This window comes from Chinchilla lanigera, unplaced genomic scaffold (genome assembly GCF_000276665.1).
Source record: "Chinchilla lanigera isolate Chin_1 unplaced genomic scaffold, ChiLan1.0 scaffold00092, whole genome shotgun sequence".
NCBI lineage: Eukaryota > Metazoa > Chordata > Mammalia > Rodentia > Chinchillidae > Chinchilla > Chinchilla lanigera.
In genome coordinates this window covers 6,497,211-6,522,538 of record NW_004955493.1, presented here as the reverse complement: position 1 = coordinate 6,522,538, position 25,328 = coordinate 6,497,211, and the positions used below count along the sequence as shown (strand labels likewise).

Below are 25,328 nucleotides of genomic sequence, written 5' to 3'. Positions count from 1 at the left end.
GTTTTCACCCGCCATATGTGAAGCTCTAGCCCTGCTGCTTGTTGTAGACCTGTCATTCTTCTGACCTGCTTCGTGGTACTACAGGGGCATCAACTGCATTTTACTCACACGATGCCTTAAGTGGGCAACACCTGTGTGCCTCCAGCGCCTTGGCACTGTGTGCAAGGCCACGATGAACCTCCTTGTCTGGGGCCCTTCCGCGCTGTGGGGGCAGTTTCCAGCCTGTGTACCCAGGAGAGGACTGTGGGTTGTACAGGTCCGTTTCTCTGGCTTCTCAGACTTCTCTCAGAATGAGGATGGGGCAGGGCGTGGTGGCGCACGCCTGTAATCCCAGCACTGTGGAGAGAGGCAGGATTTCACATTCTTGCAGTTTAGGGAGACTCTATGAAAGGCTGGGGATGTAGCTCAGTCCTAAGGCCCACAGTTCAATCGCCAGTACTGCCAAAGCAAGCAAACAGACAACAACACAAACAGGATTTTTAAAATGCATGGGCGTTTCTGGTTTCTCTTTTGTGAATTGCTGGTTTTCTCTCGAGCTCCCTTCTTTTTTTTTTTTTTTTTTTTCTTTTACGAGCTCCCTTCTTTGTGCTCGTTTATTCTGAGGAGTTGCTTGCGTGCTCTCGGGGGATTGCCAGTAACTCCTAGAGTGGCACTTTGCGTAGGTAGGGGTAGCTTTCACTGAACTGTCTGGATTTTAATGTAAGCAAATTAACCATTTTGTTGTACAGTTTGTGCTCTTTCCTGTCTTCTTAAGGCTAGTTAAAGGTATTGTCATTCCTCTGTTAGCTCGGTGTTTTCCTCCCAGTCAGCCACTGGATAAGGCTGAAGGCCCGTGGGGACGCCGTGGTGTGGGCGGGGCGCCAGGCGCTCCGTTCTCACGGCTCAGTACCTGGCTGTCCTGGCTGCTGGATACAGAGCATCACTTTGACACGATGTAAAATGTACTTGTGTATGTGAGACTAAGGTGTTTTTTTTTTTTTTTTTTTTTTTTTTTACCATCTAACAAGCCAGTTTCATCAGTTTTGTCTACTAAAAAAGCCATGAATCATCCACCAATAGTGGTATAATTTTAACAGAAGTATGTCAACTTCATAAAAAAATTTTATTGGAATGTGGTATTCCTTTGAATTTTATTTTATACTTTTTATTTTGCATTTTATAACATTTAAATAGTTTATATGTCATAGCTCTTCATGTTTTAAATCTTTTATTTGCACTGATAAGTTTGTATACATTAAGATTATGTATTCAATCTCAGCAGAATAAATGGCAATACATACAACTATGTATACCTGAGAATTTCTGTCTGTGTGGCATGACACCTATTAAAATCCTGTGATAGAGACCATTAGTTATTTCCCCGTATCTGTTTTTGCTCCTTCACAGGTACTGTACTTATGGCTTTGAGCAAAGGGCAGAGACACATTATAAAGACAGCATGGTCAGACCTCCAGGTCTTTGTGCCCCTAGATCAGCCAGTCATGGTTGAAACTTTAGGGAAAGGGGGCTGGGGATTTAGCTCAGCGGCACAGCGCTTGCATGGCAAGCGCAAGGTTGTGAGTTCGATCCCCGGTACTGGAAAAAAACCAAAAACAAAAAAAAGAAACGGAAAGAAATGTGTGTCTGTACTGAACATGTGCAGACCTTTCTTCCTGTTACTGGTCCCTGACAGCACAGCATAACTATTTCCATAGCACTTACATGGTAGTAGGTGTCATATGGAGTCCAACTAGAGGTGGCCAGGTGCCAGTTCCGGCTCTTGGGGTCCAAGTGGCAGAGGGGTGCTACTTCTAGGAAGTGTCCACAGGGCAGCAGGTGCCTCTGTGCCCTCTCCTCGCCCCGTGCCTGCTGACTGGGTATGGAACAGCTCTCCTGACACTGGGGACCTCCAGAACTGGGGCCTCATAGCAGGACAATGGGAGGAGCCTGGCTGTCGCCAGGTAGCACCTTACCAGCCCCGGCACCGTTGACCTCTGGACTTTTATGTGAACAAAGAACTTTGTCTTGCTTAAATAAATGTTATTTTAGGATTTCTGCCACCTAAAACCAAACCCAGTTTTAACTCCAAAATGTGGAACTAGCCAGGTGTGGTGTCACACGCCTGTAATCTCCGCACTTCGGAGGCTGAGGCAGGAGACTGTCTGAGTTCAAGGCCAGCCTGAACTGTGTAGTGAGACCCTGTCTCAATAAAACAGATATCACAGGATTGCAGTGAGCCCCGGGGCACTAGTGAGAATTTTCCGTAGATGTTTATATCCAGGAGTAGAATCACCAGCCATGAGTGGAATGTGCATCTTCCCAGCTTCTTGTTCTCCTTTTCCCTCTATTTTGCAGTGGTGGAGATTCAACCCAGGGCTTTCACGCTGATCTACACCCCCAGCCCTTCAAAAGTTTTTTTTCTTTTGAGTTTTGAGACAGAGTCTCACTAAGTTGCCCGGAGTGGGCTCCAACTTGTGATCCTGCCTCAGCCTCCCAGAGTGGTAGGACTGATTACAGGCGTGCACCACCACACCCGTCTCCAGCTTCTGAATTCTGTTTGGTGGTAACCTGGGTGGTAAGACCGTTAGTGATCCCTAGGAGCTTCGAGGTTCCTCCTGTCCTGCCTAGTGCACCGTCTGGGAAGGATCTGGGAAAGACCTTACTGTAAAAGAACTTGCATTCTTCTATGGCAGAGAAGTTGCTTGCCCTTTCCCCTGGCTCTTTCCACACTCTCATTCATCTTCAGAGCAGCCCTGCGAAGTAGGTATTGTTATTCCTGTTTTACAGAGGAGAAACAGACCCTTCGATGAAGTAACCTGCCCCAGAACACACAGCCTCCAGTCACAGGGCCAGATGTACACACAAGGGAGCCTCATGCATGATTCAGAATTTTTGTTTTTTTTTTTGAGACAGGGTGTTGCTATATAGTTTATGCTGGGCTTGAACTCACTATATAGCCCAGGCTGGCCTTGAACTCACAGTGATCCTCCTGCCTCAGCCTCCTGAGTGCTGGATTACAGGTATGCGTCCCCATACCTGGCCAACTCAGAATTTTTGAGACCAGTGATTCTCTCTTTTTTTTTTCTTCCTTGAGATGGGGTCTTAGTGTGTAGTTTAGGCTAGCCTTGAACTTGTGGCTGTCCTGCTGCTTTAGCCTCCCGTTGCTGGGATTACAGGCAGGTGCCACTACTCCCTCCTGACCAGTGATTCTCAGACCTCAAAATGTACACAAGTCTTGGGGGAGCCTCTTAAAAGGCAGATGCTGGACCAGCTGCTTGGGGGGAGGGTCTGAGAGCCCCCATTTCCTAATAAGTCCCCAGGGGATGCAACACTGCTAAGAGTAGTACTTGGAGTACCAAGGCACTGTTCTATTTTCCCTTATTTTTGGCGCTTTTTTCTTTATACCTTTAAGTAGCCCGTCTCCCTAGCCCTGCCACCCTCTCCAGCTCAAGGGTCAGTTTCTCCATAAAGCCCCTCCGGGGGCCGGTGACACGCTTCTGTGTTCCACCTCAGCTTGGAACCAGGCCGTAGCTCCTCACATTCAACCTGCTGTTTCCCTACTGTAATAGGAAATGGCCCCCCAGCCAGTACACTTCAGTTTGTTAGTTGCCCAGGTGACAGTTCCTGTTTTAGTTCCGGTTGCTTCTGTCTCTTAGAAACAGTTGGTCACCGTGATGCACAGCTGGTCACTATGACGAACATTGTATAATAAACCCATCCCTAACTGACAAGCCATTCCGCCTCTGTACTTCCTGCTTGCTTATCCCATATAAGCCCTAGAGCACCAGAGATCAGGGCCTGATATTCTGGGAATGGTCCCGATTGGTGCCCATCGACGTAAATAAATCTGCCTCCAAATCCGGGTCCTTTTGGTGTTTCTGCTTGCTGTTACACTACCAGACTAAGCTCCCAGCAAACAGTGTCTTCTTTTTATTTTTGTTTTTGTTTTGAGACAATGTCTCCCTAGGTAGTGCAAGCTAGCCTTGAACTCATGGTGATCCTCCTGCCTCAGCCTCCTGAGTGCTGGGATTACAGGCATATGCCACCATACCCAGCTGCCTTTCTATTTCTTTAAAACAATCTCACTAAATTCTCAGGCTGTCCTCCTTCCTCAGCCTCCTCAGGTGAGATTATAGGTGTGTTCTACCAAGCAAACATGTATATATATGTATATATATATTTTTTATTTTGTCTTTTTCAGAGAGGGTCTCACTATGCAGTTCAGGCTGATCTTGAACTCACTTTGCAGTCCACGCTGGCCTCGAACTTGCAACAATCCTCCTGCCTCAGCCTCCCAAGTGCTGGGACTACAGGTGTGGGCAACCATGCCTGACTAAACCTATTTATTTTTTTAAGAGGTGAGTTTTATGATGCCCAGGCTGGCGTTAAACTCCTGGGCTCAAGCAATCTTTCTGGCTCAGCCTTATCAAATCTGATTTTTGAAGTTAATTTTTGTAGTGCTTCAGGTCAAACCCAAGGCCTCATGTGCAAGGCAAACACTCTACCCTTGAGCTCACTTTGTAGCCCAGGAAGGCCTCAAACTCGCAATAGTCCTCCTGCCTCAGCCTCCCGAGTGCTGGAATTACAGGCGTGCACCACCATGCTCAGCAAAAAAAACAATTTTAATCTGGCCCACCTGGCTGGCCTCTTCTCTCTCACCCTCTGCACTGGCCCTTCTTTCATTTATTTATTTATTTAGGGTTTTTTCCGGTACCGGGAATTGAACTCAAGACCTTGCATTTGCCAGACAGGCGCTGTGCTGCTGAGCTAAATCCCCAGCCCCCTGACCCTTTCAGATGCTCCGTCCATTCTGTTTCCTTCTGTGAGCAGGGCCTTTGCGCGTGCTTCTCTCTTCCCTGGATCCCTCAGTTATCCCTGTGCTATGTTCCAAGACACACCCTCACTGGCCCCACATCCCTAATGCTCTATACATGGTGGGATCTAGGGACTCGATGTTCACTGGTTTTGGAACTTGTGACAAGTACTAAAAATGCCAGATCCCGCCTTCCCAAAATTGCAGAAAAGGGTGATACAAATCACGTGCTGATAGCAAACCGATGACGAGTACTGAGACAAAACTTCCTCATGAAAGTGCTTCAGGTGCCCAATTCCTCAAGCTCCGAAGCCGTGCAGGACCAAGGTGTGACTGTATACTGCTTTTCCCTACATACATGCGATAAAGTTTATAAATTAGGCAAAAGATTGACATCAACTGATGAAACGGACAGTTACAACAGCTTCCTGTCAGAAGGGTTGTGTGAGTCACTCTTACTGAGCTGTCCTGTATCCTTGGCTTTGGCTGACCACAGGTAACGTGAACCCTGGAGTAAAGGGGACCTGCGTATTTCTCTGTCATGCTTAGGCTCCCAGGTCCTCCTGTTACTAGGGGTTAGGAACACCCACGTGCTGGACCTGCTTTGTGGTATTTGTCATCAGTGAACTTTTTGTTCAGGAAATTTCATGTGTACTTGGATTTTGTGAACCACAAAGGTTTAGAAGCAAACAGCAAAAGTTGGACTCCAGTTTCAGCTGATTGGACCCATACAGGGATATATATCTAACCTTAAAGGGATCTTAATCAAGAGATGTATAAAATTAAAAAGTACCTGAACTCAGAGATGAAGCCATTTTTTTTTTTCACATTTGGTAAAATGAATTTTTGTTTGTCTTTTTGAGACAGGGTCTCGTTATGCAGTTCAGGCTGGCCTTGAGTTCACTTTGTAGCCCAGGCTAGCCTCACACTCGCAGCAGTCCTCCTGCCTCAGCCTCCCGAGTGCTGGGATTACAGGCGTGTGCTACCACGCCCGGCTCCCATTTGATAAACTAAATTGGCATTAAAGTATTTGCATTTTTTTCCTCCTTGGTCCTGAGGATTGAACTCAGGTCTTTTTCATTGAGCTACATCCTCAGGTCTTTTTTTTTTTTTTTTTAAACAAGGTCTCACTGGCCTTGAACTATGTATCCCAGGCTGGCCTCGAATTCCTGGTGATCCTCTTGCCTCAGCCTCCCAAGTAATGGGATTATAGGCATGCACTACCACACCTGGCTACCCCTAGTTTTTTGTTTGTTTTTGTTTTTTTTAGACAGGTTCTTGCTAAGTCCCTAAATTTCCCAGGGTGTGTTTGAACTTTCATCCTGTCACAGTCTCCAGAGTGCTAGGATTACAGGCGTGTGCCTTCAGGCCCAGCTTGTGTAATGCTTCTGTGAACATACATGTACAAATTGTGTTGGGGCATGTTTTTACCTCTTATTGGTGGATGCCTAGGATTGGAGCTGCTGAGTCATGTGGAAGGCATATATTTAATTTTAAGTAAACTGTTAAATTGTTTTCCACAATGGGTGTGAAACCATTCGCTTTCACACTGACATTGTACTTTCTCCAGTGGCTGCATGTTACTTCTAGTTATTCAGTACTGCCAGCTTTGTTTTGTTTTGAACTATTCTAATATAGTGATAGCTCAGTGTGGGTTTTGTTTTTATTTTTTGAGACATGGTCTTGCTATATAGTTGAGGCTGGCCTTGAACTCACTATGTAGCCCAAGATGGCCTCAAACTTGGGGTAATCCTTCTGCCTCAGCCTCCTGAGTGCTGAGATTACAGGTCACCGCACATGGTGTTCAATGTGGTTTTAAGTTGTATTTTCCATAATGACCAATGATAATTGTATACATGTTGGTCATCTGTATATCTTCTTTGGGGAAATGTCTGTTTACATCTTTTGCCCATTTAAAAAATTGTTATTGGCCGGGCGTGGTGGCGCACACCTGTAATCCCAGCACTGTGGGAGGCTGAGGCAGGAGGATCGTTTTGAGTTTGAGACCAGCCTGGGCTACAAAGTAAGCTCAAGACCTGAGTCTCTGCATAGTGAGACTCTGTCTCAAAAAAGACCAAAACAAAACAACAAAAAAAAGTGTTACTGGCCTATTGACTTTGAAGAGCTTACACTCTTCTGAATACAAGGCCTTTGGCAGCTACATGCTTTGATTATGTTTTCACTGGCAGGTGCAGTGGTACAGGAATCTGCCTCGTCCTGATAAGCTCCGTGAAGGAAGGGCGTAAGTCTGCTTTTGCCGGACACCTGGGAAATAAATGCCAGGCGCACGTGGCTGCCCAATGACATTTTTGTTGGGGGATTAAATGACTACAGTCTAAAGTGCCTGTTAGGGGGCTGGGGATATAGCTCAGTGGCTAAGTACCTGTCTGGCAAGCACAAGGTCCTGAGTTGAGTCCCAGTACCAAAAAAAAAAAGACATACTAAAGTACCTGTCCATCAGGGGAGACTAAGCTTAAGGTTCCAAAACACAGAGTATTTCCTGGGCAACGCTGGTGAGGGGTATTCAGGACTCCGAATAGATTCCAATAAGGCGTCTTGGGGACCTGGTGAGACTCCAGAATGGCTTTTTTTTTTTTTTTTTTTGTCTTTTTGAGACAGGGTCTCCCTATGCAGTTCAGGCAGGCCTTGAGCTCACCCTGTAGCCCCGGCTGGTCTTGAACTCGCAGCGATCCTCTTGCCTCGGCCTCTCGAGTGCTGGGATTACAGGTGTGCGCCACCACGCCTGGCCTCAGAATGGCTTTTGAAGTGTGGTTGGAAGAGTTTTTTGTTTTTTTTTTTTTTAAGTACCGGGAATCGAACTGATGACCTCAGGCTTGCCAGGCAAGCCCTTATGTCACTGAGCTACATCCCCGGCCCTGGAAGAGTTTTTTGAAGCTGCGTTTGCACAGAACGGTGACAGTGTTACTTAGAGTGTGTGTTTATTCGGTGTCTCGGATATTGCGAGTGTCCCCAGAGGACCACCACGCCATCCTTTGGCCAGGGAGCTGGTGCCTGTCACCCAGTCCCGCGGCCACGTCTCCGTAAGCCGAGTTCCGCCAGCTGCGCAAGAGACCACCAGAGGGCGCAAGGCTCCGGGCCCGGGAGGAAGGCGGGCAGGCGGGTTAGGACGCTTCCTTCAATGGACGCCCAGGGCTGGGGAATCCGCAAAGGGGCAGCGGCTCACCTTCACCCGTCCCACCTTTACTGAGCGTGCGCGCAGCCGCCCAGGCTCTCCGCGTGACTGCCACCGAGAGAACCGGTCCCAGCGTCTCTAGAGACGTTTGTAAGTGCCGAAAACCCTTCGATCGCAATACTTGGTTTGACCCACAAGACGTCCGCCAGGCGGTGGTAGAGTCGCGGATCCGAGAGCGGCTCCCCGGTTGCCCTGGCGACCGGCCGGCAGTCACGTGACGCGGTACTCTGGGAAGGCGGCTCGAGGCTCTCGGCTGCGGCGCCGGTCACGTGCCGAGGGCTTACAGGCCGCTCCAGGGTCACATGACCCGCTCTCCAGCAACATGGCCGCCGCCGGGGTGCAGCGCCGGCGCTGAGCGATCAGGGGCGCGCTCCTGCTCGGGGTGAGGGGTCCCGGCGCGGGAGGGGGCCCGGCCGCTCCATCTCGTCGTCGCCTGGATCCCGCAGTCCCCTGCGCTCGGTGTGTGTGGCGGGACGGGGGGAATGCCCGGCCCGATCCCTTTTCGGCCGAGCTCCGCATCGGGGGAAGGTCCTGCCCGACTGTGGGGTCCCCTCCCTCGCGGGGGGTCCCGCTAGTCTCCCTCTCCAGCCCCTTTCCTTCGCAGGTGGGACCGGAGCGCGGGCCGGTGCGGCCCCCCGGGACCATGGCCGGGTCCGACACCGCGCCGTTCCTCAGCCAGGCGGATGACCCCGATGATGGGCCGATGCCGGGTACCCCGGGCTTGTCGGGGTCCTTGGGGATCCCGAAGTCCGGGGAGCCCGAGGTGCCGGACCAGGAGGGGCTGCAGCGCATCACGGGCCTGTCCCCGGGCCGTTCGGCGCTCATCGTGGCCGTGCTGTGCTACATCAACCTCCTGAACTACATGGACCGCTTCACCGTGGCCGGTAGGCGCTGGCCGCGGCGGGGCAGGGAGGGGGCCACGTCCCGGGCTGGGGTAGCTGCGCGGGCTCACCCTGAGTGTTCCCCTTCCAGGCGTCCTTCCAGACATCGAGCACTTTTTCAGCATCGGAGACAGTAGCTCCGGCCTCATCCAGACCGGTGAGCGGAGGCCCGTCCTGGTCACTCACCGCTCTTGCCCCTTCCTGCCCCCCTCGGGGCCATATGCTGACCTAGCTGGGGCCTCGTTCCTGAGGGTTAGCGGTCAGAGCGAGGGGACCTAATGGCCTGGATTTTGTCCTGGGACTGACTAATTCAGCTGGGAAATTACATTTAAAGAGGGGAGCACCGCTGTAAGCCCAGCTGTGGGGGGTTGAGAGTTGGAAGGCCGCCTGGGCTGTACAGCCATACCCTGTCTCAGAACAGAACAGAACAAAAGGAGAGGTCAGTTATACTACGTGGTTGAGACAGACCTGGCTTTAAGTCTCTGCTTCCCCTTACTGTGTGACGGTCTGCAGGGCAACGGCGCTGAGCCTCCCTAAGCCTCATTTTCCTTGTCTGTGAGAGGGGCTGGTAAAAGCAGATCATCCCCAAGGGTAGATGACCTCATGCTGTGAAGGGCCCAGGAGAGTCGCAGGAGGTAGGCACCCCTAGGCGTCGGCCAGGAGAGAGTGTCTGGAATGGGGGAAGGGGACTTTTACTTGTTCAGGACTTTGTGGCTGGGAGAGGCAAAGCAGAGCTGAAGTCTTCCATTCCTTCCTTTCGCAAGCAGATGTCTATGAGCATTGCCATGTGCCAGGCCCCGGAGGGAGTGGCGATAACGTGTTTGGCCAGATGTCTTTGTTCATCTTTTTTTGTGTGTATATGTGGTGCTGGAGAGCCAAACCCAGAACCTCACAAGTGCCAGGCAGGCACTGTACTTCTGTTTTATGTAACCCAGGCTGGCTTTGAACTCACAGCGATCCTAAGTGCTGGCATTACAGGCGTGGGACACCACACCCAGCCTAAGACTGTACTTCTGAACTGCCACCTTACCCCAGTTTAAACCCTCCCATTGGAGCCAGGCATGGTGGCACACCCCTGTAATCCCAGCACTCAGGTGGCTGAGGCAGGAGGATCATTGTGAGTTCGCGGCCAGCCTGGGCTACAAAGTGAGCTCAAGGCCAGCCTGAACTGCATAGCGAGAGCCTGTCTCAAAAAGACAAAAGCAAACAAACAAATAAATAAATAAACCCTCCCATTGGCTCAGGAATAGGTGTTACTGTCACTATTTTATAGAGGAAGCAGGTAGCGTTAGCTACATTTTACAAAGAAACTGAGGCTTGGAGGAGAGTTTGGGCTTGCCCGGGGTCACACAGCGTGTCAGAGGCAAAACAGGGATTTGAAACCAGCTCTTGTGGAGCGCTTTTCTACCTCAAGGCTTAATGAGGAACTGGCGGTGTTTAAGTCTGGAGAGGAGAGTGGGACCAAAGGTCAAGGTTGCAAACCTCTGAAGAGTCGTTGCATTAGAGAAGCAGTGGAACTTTCTAGACGGCTCCATTTATTCCCCTTTTCACTCAGTGTGGATCGATTGATACATCTTTGGTGTGAGCTGTGTGTTTATAAGAGAATCACTGTCATGACCAGAATAGGCAAGGTCCTTACCTTCATGGAGCTCTATGCAGGAGGGGGCTGGTAAAACCCTCAGTTACAATGAGATGAGTTTGGCATGGTGGCGCACGCCTGTAATCCCAGCACTTGGGAGGAGGCTGAGGCAGGAGGATTGTTACGAGTTCAAGGCCCGCCTGGGTTACAAAGTGAGCTCAAGGCCGGCCTGAACTGCATAGTGAGACCCTGCTCAAAAAGACAAAACAAAACAAAACAATGAGATAACTTCCCGTAAGGGTAAATGTTGTGTAAAAGAAAACAGTAAGTGTGAGAGACAGGGACAGGCTGTCTGGAGATGCAGGAAGGCGTCCAAGTGCACCCAGGAGCTAAGCTTTGAGAAGCTCCGCGAGGAGGAGGTGTTGGAGGCGGAGGGGCTGGGGTGGGGACGGTGAGGACGGGGAGGCTCACCTTGCGCTCCCGCTGTCCCTGCGGCCCGCACCCAGGCTGGGTGGGAGTGGGAGGCTGGGGACCTGGCTGGGCTGACTCTCTGCTCCCCCGCAGTGTTCATCTCCAGTTACATGGTGTTGGCGCCTGTGTTTGGCTACCTGGGTGACAGGTACAATCGGAAGTATCTCATGTGCGGCGGCATTGCCTTCTGGTCCCTGGTGACACTGGGGTCATCCTTCATCCCCAGAGAGGTGAGGCCCCGAGCTGGCTCCTGCTTCTGGCCATGCCCCACTCCTGTCCATCTCTGCCGCTGCCCCTTGGAGTCCTTTCAGACCGGCCCCGGGAGCCTCTGCAGTTTCCTTGGTTCATGCCATTTTATACCCTGTCCTTGCCGGAGTGACTCTGCCTGCCCTTCCTCTCTCCTTTCCTTCCAGAACCCTCTGCTGCCCATCACCCCTCTTCCCTGACCACTGACCCCTCTGCTCCGTACCTAAATACACACATGACCCTACCATGGAAGAGCCCCACCTGCACCGACCGCCCTCTCCCCTTCCTTCCTGAAAGGCCCTCGAGCAGCCCAGCCCCAGCGAGGGGCAAGGAGCAGCCGGGAGCTGCCGGCACCTGCCTGCTGCTCCTCTGCTCCCCTCTTGAGAGCAGCCAGCTGACTTCCGCCCCACCCTCCGGCGCACCTGCCCTTGCCAGAGGCAGTAGCGACCTCCCAGTTGCTCAGGGCTCCACCTCCTAGCGCTGTTCTTGCTGAATCTCCCAGGAGCCCTCGAGCCACGTCCTCCTTCCTGAGCCCCTCTTCTGTGGCCACCCTCTTCTGGTTTCCCTTGCACCTCCTTGGCTCTTGCTTCCTTGCTTCTTTGAAATCTCCTCCCTCTGTGCTCTCTCTGCCCCAGCTCTGTCCTCAGACTCAGGCCCTACGTGTGCTTCTCAGCCGTCATACCCTGCCCTCAGCCGCAGGTGTCTTTGGTAGACAAATAAATACTCCCTCTGCCCAGGTTCACTTTTCACCGCTGGGGTGTCTTGGGCGGGAAGGGCAAGGTAGAAACTAAGATTGAGTTTGTACCTGCTGGGGACCTTGTACCGTGAGTTCCTCACAACAGCTGTGTGAACAAGTTATTGTTATTCCCCTTTTGCAGATGAGGAAACTGAGGCTCAGAGAGGTTAAGTAACTTTCTCAAAGTCACAGCTAGTAAGTGGTGGAGCCAGGATTCCAGCCAGGTCTGTCTGACTCTGAACCCAGGCCTCTCCTGCTGTCCCTGCTGCCTCTCTGGCGCTGGCTGGAGAGGTCGCCTGGGAGGTTGGCTCCAAGGTGGGGTGCCACCTCCCCCGTGTCTCCTTCCCCAGCGTTTCTGGCTGCTCCTCCTGACCCGGGGCCTAGTGGGGGTCGGGGAGGCCAGCTACTCCACCATCGCGCCCACCCTCATCGCCGACCTCTTCGTGGCCGACCAGCGGAGTCGGATGCTCAGCGTGTTCTACTTCGCCATCCCGGTGGGGAGGTGAGCTGGCCGAAGCCTGGCGGGAGGCGGAGGGCCTGGGTGGGGACCTGACTGATGGACTCTCTGTCCCCTCTGCCCCTCCCGCTCCTGGCAGCGGCCTGGGCTACATTGCAGGGTCCAAAGTGAAAGACGCTGCTGGGGACTGGCACTGGGCGCTGAGGGTGAGTCTGAAGTCGGGGGCATTCTCACCGCCCCCTTTCTGACCCCTGGCCACCTCCTTTTCCTGGCGGTGCTGGCTGCGCTCCCCAGGAGGTCACGCCGGAGGCAGAGCTCCTCTTGCAGGTGACAGGAGTGCCCTGGACACCGTAACCCCCGGAAGGGACTGTATTGGCTTTCCTAGTGGCAGGCCCCGGCGTGGTCTTCAGGCAAAGCCGAGCCAGGGCGCCCCAGGGTCACCAGGGTTTCACAGTTCTCTTCTCGCTTTCTTTTTTTCTGTGCCGACTTCATGTCTCAAGCGTCTCAGTTCCAGATCGGTACCTTTGAATAGCGCAAGTCCAGCACTTTGAAGCCTTGAGCAGCGGTCATGGGATGGCAACTGATGAGGCCAATGTGGGTCCCAGGTCTACCGTGCAGCCAGCCACCAGGGCTGGGACAGTTACCAGTCAGTCCCCTTGTTGGCCAGGCTTGAGTTGCTATTTAATCCATGTAGATTGACAGAAATGGGGGAAGTGGTTTCCCAAAAGAAAATCAGCCTGGGCGTGGTGGCGCATGCCTGTAATCCCAGCACTCGGGAGGCTGAGGCAGGAGGATCATCATGAGTTCAAGACCAGCCTGAACTGCATAGTGAGACTCTGTCTGAAAAAAAAGAAAAGAAAATCAGGGTTCTGTTGCCACAGAAGAAGCAAAGTTAGGCTTGCAGAAATAGTAACCACCCCCGCTTCCCAAATTGGAGGTGCAGCCTCCTGGAGCAGGCCCGTCTCTGGGTGTGAGGAGGGCGGGTCTTCTGCGCACCCTCCCTGGGCCCCGGCCGCTCAGGTTGAGTGTGTCCTTGTCTCTGCCTGTCCTGAAGCCGGTTTCTTCCAGGTGACGCCGGGCCTGGGGGTGGTGGCTGTTCTGCTGCTGTTCCTGGTAGTACGGGAGCCGCCCAGGGGAGCCGTGGAGCGCCACTTGGATTCACCACCCCTGAGCCCCACCTCGTGGTGGGCGGATCTGAGGGCTCTGGCGAGAAAGTGAGTTGAATCCCTTCCCACTGCACCCAGGGCCCCTCTTGCGGCTGGGGAGCCGAGCGGGCCAGTCTTCGCTGGCTGTGCTGCCGAGCCCAGAGCCGGTGCCGGGCCTGTGCCCTTGCGGCAGCCGCTGGGACCCACCCGGGCAGCCTCCCCACGCGCCCTTCTGCGGAGTGAGCCGGGAAGGGAGCAGAGAAGTCTGATCTCTTCTCTCCCGACTGCACAGTCCTAGCTTCATCCTGTCCTCCCTGGGCTTCACGGCTGTGGCCTTCGTCACTGGCTCGCTGGCGCTGTGGGCTCCCGCGTTCCTGCTGCGCTCCCGTGTGGTCCTGGGGGAGACCCCCCCTTGCCTTCCCGGGGAGTCCTGCTCCTCCTCGGACAGGTACCCAGCCGGGCTGGGCCGGCGGCCTGCGGGTGACGGGGAAGCGCGTGTGATTCGGACTTGCGCAAGGGCAGGCTGAACCCTGACCCCGCAAGCTGCTTCTCTGCCAGAGCCTGAGTTTCTGGAGGCGCTGGAAGGGGTGATGTGGGGGACAGGGGTCCTGGGTCTGGACAGCCTTGTGGGTGAGGGTGGCCGGGAGGGACTGGCTTTCCTCCCCGGCTGGGGCGTGGGAGGCAGAGGGCCTAGCCCATGTCTCCCCGCTGCCCCTAGCCTCATTTTCGGGCTCATCACCTGCCTGACCGGGGTCCTGGGCGTGGGCCTGGGCGTGGAGATCAGCCGCCGCCTCCGCCGCTCCAACCCCCGGGCGGACCCCCTGGTGTGTGCCGCCGGCCTGCTGGGCTCCGCTCCCTTCCTCTTCCTGGCCCTCGCCTGCGCCCGCGGTAGCATCGTGGCCACCTATGTGAGTCTCCAGCCGGGTCAGGGGGTGCGCTGGGCCCGGGTGGGGGAACCACGCTGGACCTGGTGGTTCGAGGTAGCACGCCCGGTTTGAAATCACAGCTCTGGCCCTCCCCAGCCGTGTGACACTGGGCAAGCAGTTTAGCTTCCCCGGGCCCAGTTTTGCCGTCTGAAAATGGGACCGATGCTCGTCCCTGGCTCGTAGGGATGTGCGGAGGACTGCTTGAGGTTACAGACGCGCCTGTGGCAGGGTAAAGCGCTGGTGCGTTCGCTCGCGCTGGGACCCCTCCTCCCTCCCACCCCCTTAGATTTTCATCTTCATTGGAGAGACCCTGCTGTCCATGAACTGGGCCATCGTGGCGGACATTCTGCTGGTGAGTGCTGGCGCTCCGCGGTCGGCCCGGAGCCTGATGAGAGCGGGGACTGGGGACCGGAGGTAGTTGCGTGCGCCGAATGGTGGCCCTTAGCCCAGGCTGCAGAGTCCAGCCGAGGAGGGGCCTGGCGTCCTGGCCCGCTCGGGCCTGTCCGGGCCCTGCGCCTTCCTTCCGGCCCCTGGGCAGCCTCGCACTGAGTTCCCGTCCCCTCCGCCAGTACGTGGTTATCCCCACGCGCCGCTCCACCGCCGAGGCCTTCCAGATTGTGCTGTCCCACCTGCTGGGGGACGCTGGGAGCCCCTACCTCATCGGCCTGGTGAGCACTGCCCCCTGCTGGGACGGGGTGGGATGTGGGCCCCTGCACTCCCAGTGCCAGCCTGGCATCGCCCTCTCACCCTCCCCTGGCCGCAAGGGGTTCTGTGCGCAGGTTTCTCCCCAGGCCCCGGGCCTCGCTCTGCTGCTCCGAACCCCTGCCCTTCCCCGGCTCGGTTTTCCTTTCTGGTTGGGGGCTCAGCCCGGCCCGCCCGGGTCCCTGACTCCCGGCTGCCTGCCCCGCAGCTCTCCGACCGCCTCCGCCGGCGCTGGCCCCCGTCCTTCCTGTCCGAGTTCCGGGCCCTGCAGTTCTCACTCATGCTCTGTGCCTTCGTCGGGGCGCTGGGCGGCGCCGCCTTCCTGGGCACCGCCGTCTTCATTGAGGGCGATCGCCGCCGCGCCCTGCTCCACGTGCACGGTCAGTCGCTCTCTGCCCCGGCACCACGCCGCCCGTTTCTCTGCATCCAGTGCTGCCCGGGCCGGCGCCTCGGCCCACAGCGCACCCCTCACGCAGCTTCCCGTCTGTCCGACCTACAAGCTGATGCTGGTCTGTGTCTGTGACTCTGTCGGCCCTGGCTGCCGTCCTACCTGTATCCCCGGCCTGCTTGTCCTGTCTGACTGTGCACGTGTCTGTCCCTCCAGCCTGGCTCTGACCCCTCCGCCCGCAGGTCTGCTGCCCGAGGCGGGGTCCACGGATGACCGGATCCTGGTGCCCCAGCGAGGCCGCTCCACGCGGGTCCCCGTGTCCAGTGTGCTCATCTGAGGCGTCACCACCTGTCCGCCGTCTGCTGCGGCTGGCCCTGGGTGCGCCCCTGAGGTGCCCCGGCAGAAACCCTGGGCTCGGCAGGTTCCCAGGAGCGAGCCTGGGCTGTGTCCTGGCTCCCAGACACTACATGGACAGCCCGGGCGATGGGGGCCTGGTGGGGGGTCCCCCACACTGGGGCAGCCCTGCAGGCTCGGTGCTATTTGTAACAGAATAAAATTTGTAGCCAGACCCCAAGTGCCTGCTTGAGTCTCTCTCTGGGTGTTAGTGACCTCTGCGTCTGGGCTGTAGGGGGTGGCCAGGGCTCCGGGCTCCTGGGGACTGAAGGGTCATGCATGGGGGTCCCTGTCTTCTGGTCTGGGTGGCCAGAGGGGGACTGCTCCCCTCGGAGTGAGCTGGCTCTGTGTGACTGAGTCACGCCCGTGCCCGTGCTCGGGGGTGAGGCAGGGCCCGCGGGAGGGCCGTCACTGACGAGAGGGACTCCCCCCACCCCCAGGAGGCACTGACCTGCAGTCCGGACCTTCTGGGGAGCCTAGGGCACCTCCTTGGGCCTCCCCACTTCCCAAGGTAGTGGGGGTGGCAGGGGGCGGTGCAGCTGGCTGAGGAGCCTGATGATTTCCTGCGCTCACCACAGCTTCCTGCCACAGAGGGGAGGCGGGCAAAGGGGAGGCGGGCAGGAACGAGGGGTAGGGACGCCTGGCGCAAGGACCTTGCAGAGGGTGGCTGGGGCGAAGGCCGCACGGCGGGTGGTCGGTGCCCCAGTCCCCAGCCCGGCCCTGGCCTCCCCACCCTGCGTCAGGGTCTCCTGGAACCAGCCCTGGCCCCCTGGCTGGGCTGAGGTCCCGGGCCCCGAGGGCGCTGTGGCCCCCACACTCTGCTGAAGGGGCCTACCCGGGCTCTCCTGCAGATGGAGGTGACCAGCGCGGTCCTCACAGAGCCCCTGGGCCTCCTGCTGCTGCCCCTGGTCGCCATGCTGCTGACGGTCCTGTGCGTGCGCTGCCGAGAGCTGCGAGGTGAGTCGGGGCCGCGGGCACCGACAGGGACCCTCTCCGGCTCCCAGCGGCTCGGTTGCCCTTAGCGCTGTCCCTGCCTCAGGGCCCCTGGGCTCGTAGCCCCTTCCCGCGTACCCAAGTCCCTGCCTCACTGACTGCCTCTCTCCCCAGCCTCCTACGGCGGTGCCAGCGAGGATCGGTGAGTCTGCCCCGCAGCCCGCGGGTCTCCCACTGTCCCCGAGGCGGGGCTGGGCGGCCCCTCCCAGCCCCGCACCCAAGCTGCGTCTCTCCTGCCAGGTCACAGACGGAGAGCAGCATCCTGTTCAAGCCTCGTGAGTGCGGAGGGTCTCCCGCCCTGAGCGGAGGGACTGACTCCCCCGCGTGGGAGCGCGTGTGCGGCCCGCGCCCGGGGCTGCCTGCATGTCCTTGACCTGAGCTGGGATGTGGGGGAGTGGGAGCCCTAGGTCTGGCCAGGGCATGGGTTTCAAGCGGTAGGTGTGCCCTTGGAGGCCTTGATGGTGCCTGGAGTCCGTCCTTCCGGCTTGGTTCTGTCCTCAGAAACGCTGGCCCCCTGGCCACCTTCAGTCCCGGTCCCTTACCCATCCGCGACCTACCCACCCCCCAGCCAGCCAGACCTGCTGCACATCCAGTGAGTTCCGCCCAGCCCGCCCCTCCCCCTCCCTCCTACTGCCTGCTCCCCCACTTTCTTGGGTTGGGGGCTTCCTGTTGCACCTCCACTTGCCCCAGGGCTCCCTCCCCAGATCCTTTCTTTTTTGTCTTTTTGAGACAGGGTCTCCGTATGCAGTTCAGGCTGGCCTTGAGCTCACTTTGTAGCCCAGGCTGGCCTCGAACTCGCAAAGATCCTCCTGCCTCAGCCTCCCGAGTGCTGGGATGACAGGCTTGCGCCACCACGCCAGCCCCCCACCACATCCTTGACCTTTGACTCCCCACAGGCGATCCCCACAGCCCCCCGGAGGTTCCCATAGGATGCCCTCTTCCCGGCAGGACTCGGATGGCGGTAAAGGCAGAGATGCGCCCAAAGGGCTGGGGCTGGGCGGAAGCGGGGCCCAGCCTGAGCTGACTCAGTCTCCCCCTCGCTCTCTCTCTCTCTCAAGCCAACAGTGTGGCGAGCTACGAGAACCAAGGTGCGTCGGGGACGGACGCCGGCCAGGCGGGGCGGGGAGCCTGGGGTCGGCCGGAGCCTGAACGCCCGCGTCTGTGTTCCCAGAGCCACCCTGCGAGGACGCGGATGAAGACGACGAGGAGGACGACTACCGCAACGAGGGCTACGGCGGCTACGTGTGAGTGGCCGGGGGGCAGGCGGGGGCGGGGCCGCCACCCTCGCTCACCCCGTTCCTTCCCTCCAGGGAGGTGCTTCCCGACAGCACCCCGGCCACCGGCGCGGGCGTCCCTTCGGCTCCTGTCCCCAGCAACCCGGGCCTCCGGGACAGCGCCTTCTCCAGTGAGTGGGCTGCTCCTCGCACTGCCTTCCCGCCGCGTGCCGCCCGCCCCTTCCCGCTTCCCCCTGTTTCTTTGATAATCACACTCCTTCCGTTTCCTCCTTCAGCTGTTCCTCCTTCCTGCGCTGATCTTCTGATTTTTCACATTTTTCGCCCTCGTTTCCTATCTGTCTTCCTTTTCGTCGGTTATCTGGGAGATTTCCTTGACTTACTCCTCAACCTTTCTGTTGAGATTTTGTTCCTCCTACCCAAAAGCTTTCTGGATCTGTAAATGTTCTTTTTGGTTTTGTTATTGCCGTGTTTCGAGCCTTGCTGTGTAGTTCAGCCTGGCTTTGAACTCGCTAAGTAGCCCAGGCTGGCTTTGAAGTCACAGTGATCCTCCTGCCTCAGCCTCCTGAGTGCTGGGGATCGCGGGCCTGTGCCACCACAACCGGCTTTCTGAATGTTCTTTTTGTGTAGCTTCCTGGCCTTGTTTCATGGAGGTGAGGTCATTTTGTCAATGTCAAAGGGTATTAACTAGAGGAGTTTTTTGTTTTCAAAGTTGTCTTCTGCTTCCTGCATGGTCTTCCTTTTCTTTGACTTGCTTTTCTTTCTTTGGTTTGTTCTCATCCCCTCTGGTCTCATCTCCTGGGCATTCCTCAGTATCTGATCTTCAGTTTTCTGTGACTCTCCTCCCCCTAGACGCTCCTTACTTGAAACAGTTGGGGCCAGAAGTGTTCCAGATTTTGGAAATTTTGTGTACCCATAGTGAAGTAGCTTACGGATGGGACTCAAGTCTAAACACAAGACTCATTTGTATGTCACAGAAACATTATACACCGTCTGGATGTCCTTCCATGTAATATTTTAAATAATTCTGTGCCTGAAACGCGCTTTGATTGTGTGGAATTTTCCATTTGCAGCAGCACACTGATACCCAAAAGGTTTGGGTTTTACAGCACTTTTTTTTTTTTTTTTTTTTGTCTTTTTGAGCAGGGTCTCCCTATGCAGTTCAGGCTGGCCTTGAGCTCACTTTGTAGCCCAGGCTGGTCTTGAATTCGCAATGATCCTCCTGCCTCAGCCTCCCAAGTGCTGGGATTACAGGCGTACACCACCACGCCCGGCTCTCCTAAGAGTTTTACGTGCTTAATTTAGTAAATCTCCCAATTCCCAGGTGCTCTGGTGCCCTCTCCTGCTCCTCTTGCCCCCTAGTTGTGCCCTTGTAGTGTGACAGGATTTATTTATGTATTGTTTTCATTTCTTTTCCTTGAGAAAGTCTTGCTATGTTGCCTATGCTGGCCTTGAACCCCTCGGTACGAGTAGTCCTCCTGCCTCAGCCTTTCGAGTAGCTGGGGCTACAGGCACGTGTCACCACCCAGCCCAGCTCAGGATTGATTGCGACGTGGGCCCTGTTCCTAACCGTTTTACAGACTGGAAAACAGGTGCAGAGAGGTTCAGGAACATGTCTGAGGTCACACAGTCACTTAGTGCTAGAGCCAGGATTTGACCTTGGGTTGTCAGGCTCCAAAGTCCACCTGGTCCATGTGTTCTTGGAGAAACGCGGCAGCACACCAAAGAACCAGGTGGCAGGGGGCGCTAAGTGCCCCAGGGAGACTGAGGAGTGTGTGGGCAGTGGCGGGCCATGTCGGGGAGCTCCCTGGGTGATCTTGCTGGGCTGAGTGCGTGGCTGTTCCTCCGCCTGTGCGGCTGAACTCTCCCCCACCGAGCTGCCACCTAGAGCCGTGCTGGCTGCGTGTCTGTTCCCTCTCACAGTGTCTGTGTGGGAACCCCTTCTGCCTGCCTCTGGGGCCCTTGTCCTCGCCCGCCACTGTCATTGTTTGCTCAGGCCGTGTCCGCGTTGACTGTTGGGAGTCTCGGGGTATCTCCCCTTGGGGCCCCGGTCCTCTGAGTTGGGGACCCGTGGGCGTCGGTGGCTGCGGGTCTCGGGACAGCGCGGGGCTGGGCTGAGTCCCGACGGCTTTCCCGCAGTGGAGTCCAGAGAGTACGTGAATGTCTCCGAGAGCGAGGAGAGCACGGAGGCGTCTCTGGGTGAGTGGCTGGCCCCGGGCCCGGGATCCCACGCTCCCACCCTCTGTGGGGCCTGCCTCCGGCATGGCCATTGTCCTCTGACCTGTCCCCCCAGATGGGAGCCTGGAGTATGTGAACGTGTCCCAGGAGCTGCATCCGGTGGCCGGGACAGAGCCTGGTGTGTAGCGGGGGGAGGCACGGGGCCAGGGCAACGCCTGGTGCGACGCCTGCGGGCTGACTACCAACTCCGCTCCCTCGCAGCCTCCCTGAGCTCCCCGGAGGTGGAGGATGAGGAAGAGGAGGAGGAAGTGCCGGATTATGAGAACGTTCAGGAACTTAGCTGAGCGCCTGGTGAGTGGCTTACCTCCAGGACGCTTCCTGAGCCACCCGCAGGCACGAGGCCTGTCGTCCTGGCTCCGGGCACCTGCTGGTCCCCACCAACCTCCTGCCCGCTCCCCTGTTGTGTTTCAGCCGAGGCCGCGCTGTCCTGGAACCAGCCGGGCTGGGGACGGAGCTGGCAGCTGCAAAAAGCCCCGGGGGCCTCGGTTGGTGCCCCATCCTAGCTGAAGCCCGGTAGCAGCCCACGAACCCCCTAACTTATTGTCACTTTGGGGTCCAGTCTGTGTCCCCAAAACTCCGCACCTTCTGACGCAGCCTGAGAGTGAACCTCCCCGGTCCCAGCCTCCTCTTGAGAATGGAATAAAGGCCGTTGTGGTCTGCAGAGCTCTTGGCTTCGGGACCTGGGTTGGGCCTGCAGGCCTCGTTCACTATGTTGAGTGTGTGTGGTGTGTGTGTGTGTGCGTGTGTATGTCTGTGTGTGTCCATCGTGCTCCCTGGAGGCCCTGGCCAAGTGCTGAGTGACAGCCGACAGTGACCGGGGCGCTGCTGCCTCCTGAGCGAGGCCCTGGGGCTCAGGACGTGTCTCACCTGCGTGAGGCTCCGGGTTCCGTCCTCGGCACTGAAAAACAGAGCTGGGGGTGATGCCGCGCTCGCCTGTGATCCCGGCACTCCAGAGTCTGAGGCAGCCCGTGGAAGCGCAGCCGCTGGCTGGATTGAGGGCAGAGCCGGGTGTGGCGAGTGGGCAGTGACAGCAAGACCCTTCCCTTTGGCCCCTTTCTGGTCTCGGAGGAGGGGCCTGGCCCTGAGCACCTCAGAGGGCTCTCTTAGTTCTTGCCTTCTGGTACCGGGACTCGAACTCAGGATCTTGTTCTTGCCAGGCGGGTGCTTGTGCTGCTGAGCCACGTCCCCTGCCCAGGTTCTGGCTTTCTGTGGCAGTCAGTAAGACAGCACCTAAAAATGGCCTAAGCGGCCAGGAGTACCTGTGCTCTCAACCGCTCTGGAGGCCTGTGGCAGAGAACCCCAGGCCGGGGCCAGCCTGAGAGTGAGGCTCCCTGGGCCCAGCCCTCCTCTTTAGAATGGCGTAAAGCCCAGGGTGATCTGCAGAGCTCTTGACCTGGATATTTGCATCCAAAAAAAAAAAGCTCTGGGCCACTGGAAACGCTTGGGTGCGGAGCAGTGGGCTCCAGGCGCAGCGCTCAGACGGCTGTGAGACCCTGCGTCTCGGGGGAGCTCGGCGTGGCTGCAGCACCCCCTGCTCCAAGAGCTGCGCCCTCCGTAGCCAGGGGTGGCTGTTCTGACCTGGCCCGGATCCGTTTCCTGCATCTGGGCTCTCCCCCCAGTCTCCTGGTACGCGCTGCCCTCCCGGCGTCCCTCCGTGTGGATCTGGACATGGTTGAACCAGCCCTGCACCTCAGGCGCTGAGGCCACGACCAGATCTGGACCCGGCCGGGGCCGTGTGACAGCTTGGGCACCTGGGCACATGCCCCTGGCCCGGCCGGGCTGTGAGCTGCAGCCCGGTGACTTGGGCAGGAAGTGCTGGAGAGGAGCCCTTTCGTCTGTGACTGTCACTCAGCTGGAAGGGTCATCCCGTCCTGGGGCCGCCTCTCGGGCAGCCACTTGAGGGTGAAGCCATTGGGATGGAGAGAGTGGCCCGGAGCCAGGCAGGGCCAGCGTCCGGACGGTGTCACCAGAGCTGGCTGTACCCACCGTGAGCAGGGCCCCGCCTCCCGCTGGCTTACTGGTTCCACGGGCCAATAAAGGACAGCTTGTCTGCAACTAGCGTGACTCGGAGTTTCTTTTGCTGAGACCAAGGCTGGCGCGTCTCTGGATGCCAGCAGTACTGAGACTGTCCCGTCAGCACTGGTGGCACTGCACGTGCTCACCGAATCGCCTGAGTGCTGATGTCACTGATGGTCAGAGACCCCGCTCACATGGGAAGAAACGGCTCAGAGAGGGGCGGCGACGGCCCAGAGGCACACAGCTGGAGACGCGAATCTGCCGTTGGGCCGGTGGTTTCCTGTCCTTGGCCTCCTTGTTCTGGTTTTTGTGCCAAGAGTTGGCTGTCCTGGGCAGGGAAGGGCAGATGGAGAAAACGGGCAGGAAGGGCTCGGGAAGGGGCTTGGGCCTGCCAGGCACGAGCAGGTGGAGTCACGTCCTTTTTTTGCGGGAGAGAGAAGGAGGCAGAGGCAGCTCTGCCTGGGCCCAGGGCCAAAGAACAGTTTGCCAACAAGGATGCTGCTACAGTGACCTCAGAGCGATCGAGCTAAGCTTCCAGTGTGCCTGGCTCACACCCGGCCTTGCTGGGGCTCAGCCTGCACCAGTCCTGGCACCGGCGAGGAGCGGGGGGAGGCAGCCAGGGTGTGCTGGGACGGCCACGGCTGGAGGCCCCCATCCCCGAGAGCAGACGCCCGGGAGCGGTGCGGCCTGAGGGGGCGCTCATCAGCAGGGAGGAGTCGGGCCGTCACAGAAGGCTGCACCGCGGGGAGAGGAACGGGCCACAAATTGAGCCCTGCTGCTAAAAACGTGGGCACCTTACCAGCTGAGTATCCCGTATCCAAAATGCTTGGGAACAGCTCGTTTGGGATTTCAGTTGTTTTGTTTTAAGACTTATCTCACAAGCTGGGTGTGGTGGCGCATGCCTGTCATCCCAGCTCGGGAGGCTGAGGCAGGAGGATTGTTGCGAGTTCTAGGCCAGCCTGGGCTACAAAGTGAGCTCAAGGCCAGCCTGAGCTGCATAGGGAGATCCTGTCTCAAAAAGACAAAAAAAAAAAAAAAGAAAGAAAGACTTATCTCACTAAATTACCCAGGTTGGCCTCAAACTCACAATCCTCTTGTCTCAGCCTTCTGAGTGCAGGCATGTAAGGCTCGTGGCCACCGCAAAAGGCCTGGCTTGGATTTCATCTTGGAGATGGGGTGCCCAGGCTGAAGCGTGAAATTCACTTATGTTTCGCAGACACCTTATACACCCACATGAAGGTAACATTAGACAGTCTTTGTAGTGTACCTGTGTTTTAACTGCATCCTGTCCCATAAGGTCGGGTGTATAATTTTCCTACATTTTTGTGACATCCTGTCAGCGGTCCATGTTTTGGCTTTTGGGAATATTTCAGACTTCAGAAACTTGGATCAGGGATGCTCAGTCTTTATCTGTTCTCTGGGGACACACGTGTAAGAGTGTCAAGTGTAGGAGTGGCAGAATCCAGGCAGCAGTAACCTTGGGGCGGAGGGAGAGGAATGGGCTGCGGCAGGAGCTCCCTGAAGGCCTCTGAGAAACGTGCGGTAAGGGGCTGGCATGCAGCCTGATGGCGGAGCACTTGCCTAACCTGCGCGCGGCTCCAGGTTCCATCCCCAGCACTGAAAAACAAACAAAGCTGGGGGTGCTGTTGCCCTCGCCTGTGATCGCAGCACTCGGGAGTCTGAGGCAGGAAGACTGCCATGAGTTTGAGGCCAGCCTGGGCTACATAACAAGACCCTACCTCAAAATTAACAACAACAAAAGCCAGGTGTGATGGTAATCCCAGCCCTGTGGGAGGCTGAGGCAGGAAAATGCAAGGTTGAGACCAGCTTGGGCAATTTAGCAATTTAGTGAGACCCTGTCTCAAATTAAAGGGCTGGGCATGTAGCTCAGTATGAAGGCCCTGAGTTCAATCCTCAGTATTGCCCCCCAAATAATATATATTTTAAGAAGTACAATGGCAGGAGGGAGCTCTATATGTATTTGTTTATTTTTAAAATTTTATTTATTTATTTATTTATTTTGGTACAGGGAATTGAACTCAGGACCTTGCACTTGCCAGGCAGGTGCTTATGCCACTGAGCTAAATCCCCGGCAATTTTGTGTTTCAAGAAGGGTCTCCCTATGTAGTTCAGACTGGTCTTGAACTCACTATGTAGTCCAGGCTGGCCTTGAACTTACAGCAACCCTCCTGCCTCAGCCTCTCAAATGGCTCCAAAATATCCACACCTAGATTTTTTTATTTTTTTGAGGCAGGCGTTGCTGTGTAGCCCAGTCTGGCCTCACACTCACAATGATCTGCCTGCCTCAGCCTCTGGAGTACTGGGATTACAGGTATGCACCACCACACCCGACTCTTCAAGTGTTTATATCTGAGTGATTTCATATTAACTGAGATCAATGCCCATGAGGGAATGGATGGGGGCAGAAGATGTGGCATAGTTACCTTTAGCAGAGAGTGAACAATAGGCTAGAAGTCACTGGTTGCTTTGTGCCAGCCAGGTGGCTGAGCTGTCTGTGGTACTCCAGGCCAGTTTAGGAATAGCACATGCAAAGGTCCTGAGGTGTATCTGAAGAAATAGAAGTGGCATGTTGTGACATGGTCAGATTTGTGTTTTAGCAAGTATCTCTGGCTTGATTAGTGCGAGGGCAGAGGGAAGTTAGAGCAGAGGCGGGAGATGGCCAGGAAGCTGTGGGAGTAATCCCTAGAGCAATAGTGCAGACAGAGGGGCAGGGCCACGGAGAGGGCAGAGATTAAAAGCTGTTTGTGCCGCACAATCCCGGGACCACAGGGATGGCCTGGCTTCGGGCTGGGAATTGCGGGGCCAGCTCGGGAGACTCCAGTCCTGGCCTTGGTGCAGGGTGGGGTGGTCCCAGAAGTGGAGAAAAAGTGTGTGCAGGGGGAGAAGCAGAGGGGGAGAGAGAAATCGCTGGCACTGGAT

At 56.5% G+C, this 25,328-nt stretch overlaps 2 protein-coding genes across 4 annotated transcripts; both read left to right on the top strand.

Annotated features, from left to right (window-relative positions):
• Positions 1-8,230: 8,230 nt before the first annotated feature.
• Spns1 (spinster homolog 1 (Drosophila)) lies at positions 8,231-16,090 on the top strand. 2 transcript variants are annotated; one of them, XM_005405153.2, is made up of 13 exons: positions 8,231-8,367; positions 8,590-8,869; positions 8,958-9,023; positions 11,010-11,146; positions 12,249-12,400; positions 12,495-12,561; positions 13,424-13,569; positions 13,793-13,948; positions 14,219-14,408; positions 14,713-14,778; positions 14,996-15,094; positions 15,337-15,508; positions 15,759-16,090. In XM_005405153.2, exons 2-13 carry the CDS (start codon positions 8,629-8,631, stop codon positions 15,851-15,853), a joined length of 1,587 nt encoding a protein of 528 aa, XP_005405210.1. In that variant the 5' UTR covers positions 8,231-8,367; positions 8,590-8,628; the 3' UTR covers positions 15,854-16,090. The 2 variants fall into 2 exon arrangements, with proteins under 2 accessions (XP_005405210.1, XP_005405209.1); XM_005405152.2 differs by having other exon boundaries at positions 8,232-8,444.
• A 359-nt stretch (positions 16,091-16,449) lies between these two features.
• Positions 16,450-21,035, top strand: Lat (linker for activation of T cells). Of its 2 annotated transcripts, none has more exons than XM_005405151.2 (13): positions 16,450-16,539; positions 16,761-16,866; positions 17,017-17,044; positions 17,143-17,177; positions 17,404-17,494; positions 17,799-17,863; positions 17,961-17,990; positions 18,074-18,146; positions 18,213-18,307; positions 20,274-20,333; positions 20,428-20,490; positions 20,574-20,663; positions 20,784-21,035. In XM_005405151.2, exons 1-12 carry the CDS (start codon positions 16,465-16,467, stop codon positions 20,654-20,656), a joined length of 804 nt encoding a protein of 267 aa, XP_005405208.1. In that variant the 5' UTR covers positions 16,450-16,464; the 3' UTR covers positions 20,657-20,663; positions 20,784-21,035. The 2 variants fall into 2 exon arrangements, with proteins under 2 accessions (XP_005405208.1, XP_013360295.1); XM_013504841.1 differs by having other exon boundaries at positions 17,125-17,177.
• The last annotated feature ends 4,293 nt before the right edge of the window (positions 21,036-25,328 follow it).

What these genes read in the sequence shown, in the direction of transcription:
- Spns1 (XM_005405153.2), top strand. Translation starts at nt 8,629, where the DNA reads ATGGCCGGGTCCGACACCGCGCCGTTCCTCAGCCAGGCGGATGACCCC. An exon ending in GGACCGCTTCACCGTGGCCG is followed by an intron (nt 8,870 to 8,957) that starts GTAGGCGCTGGC and finishes TTCCCCTTCCAG; the next exon opens with GCGTCCTTCCAGACATCGAG. An exon ending in GCCCCTACCTCATCGGCCTG is followed by an intron (nt 15,095 to 15,336) that starts GTGAGCACTGCC and finishes CCTGCCCCGCAG; the next exon opens with CTCTCCGACCGCCTCCGCCG.
- Lat (XM_013504841.1), top strand. Translation starts at nt 16,465, where the DNA reads ATGATTTCCTGCGCTCACCACAGCTTCCTGCCACAGAGGGGAGGCGGG. An exon ending in CCGGCAGGACTCGGATGGCG is followed by an intron (nt 17,864 to 17,960) that starts GTAAAGGCAGAG and finishes CTCTCTCTCAAG; the next exon opens with CCAACAGTGTGGCGAGCTAC. An exon ending in GAGCACGGAGGCGTCTCTGG is followed by an intron (nt 20,334 to 20,427) that starts GTGAGTGGCTGG and finishes CTGTCCCCCCAG; the next exon opens with ATGGGAGCCTGGAGTATGTG.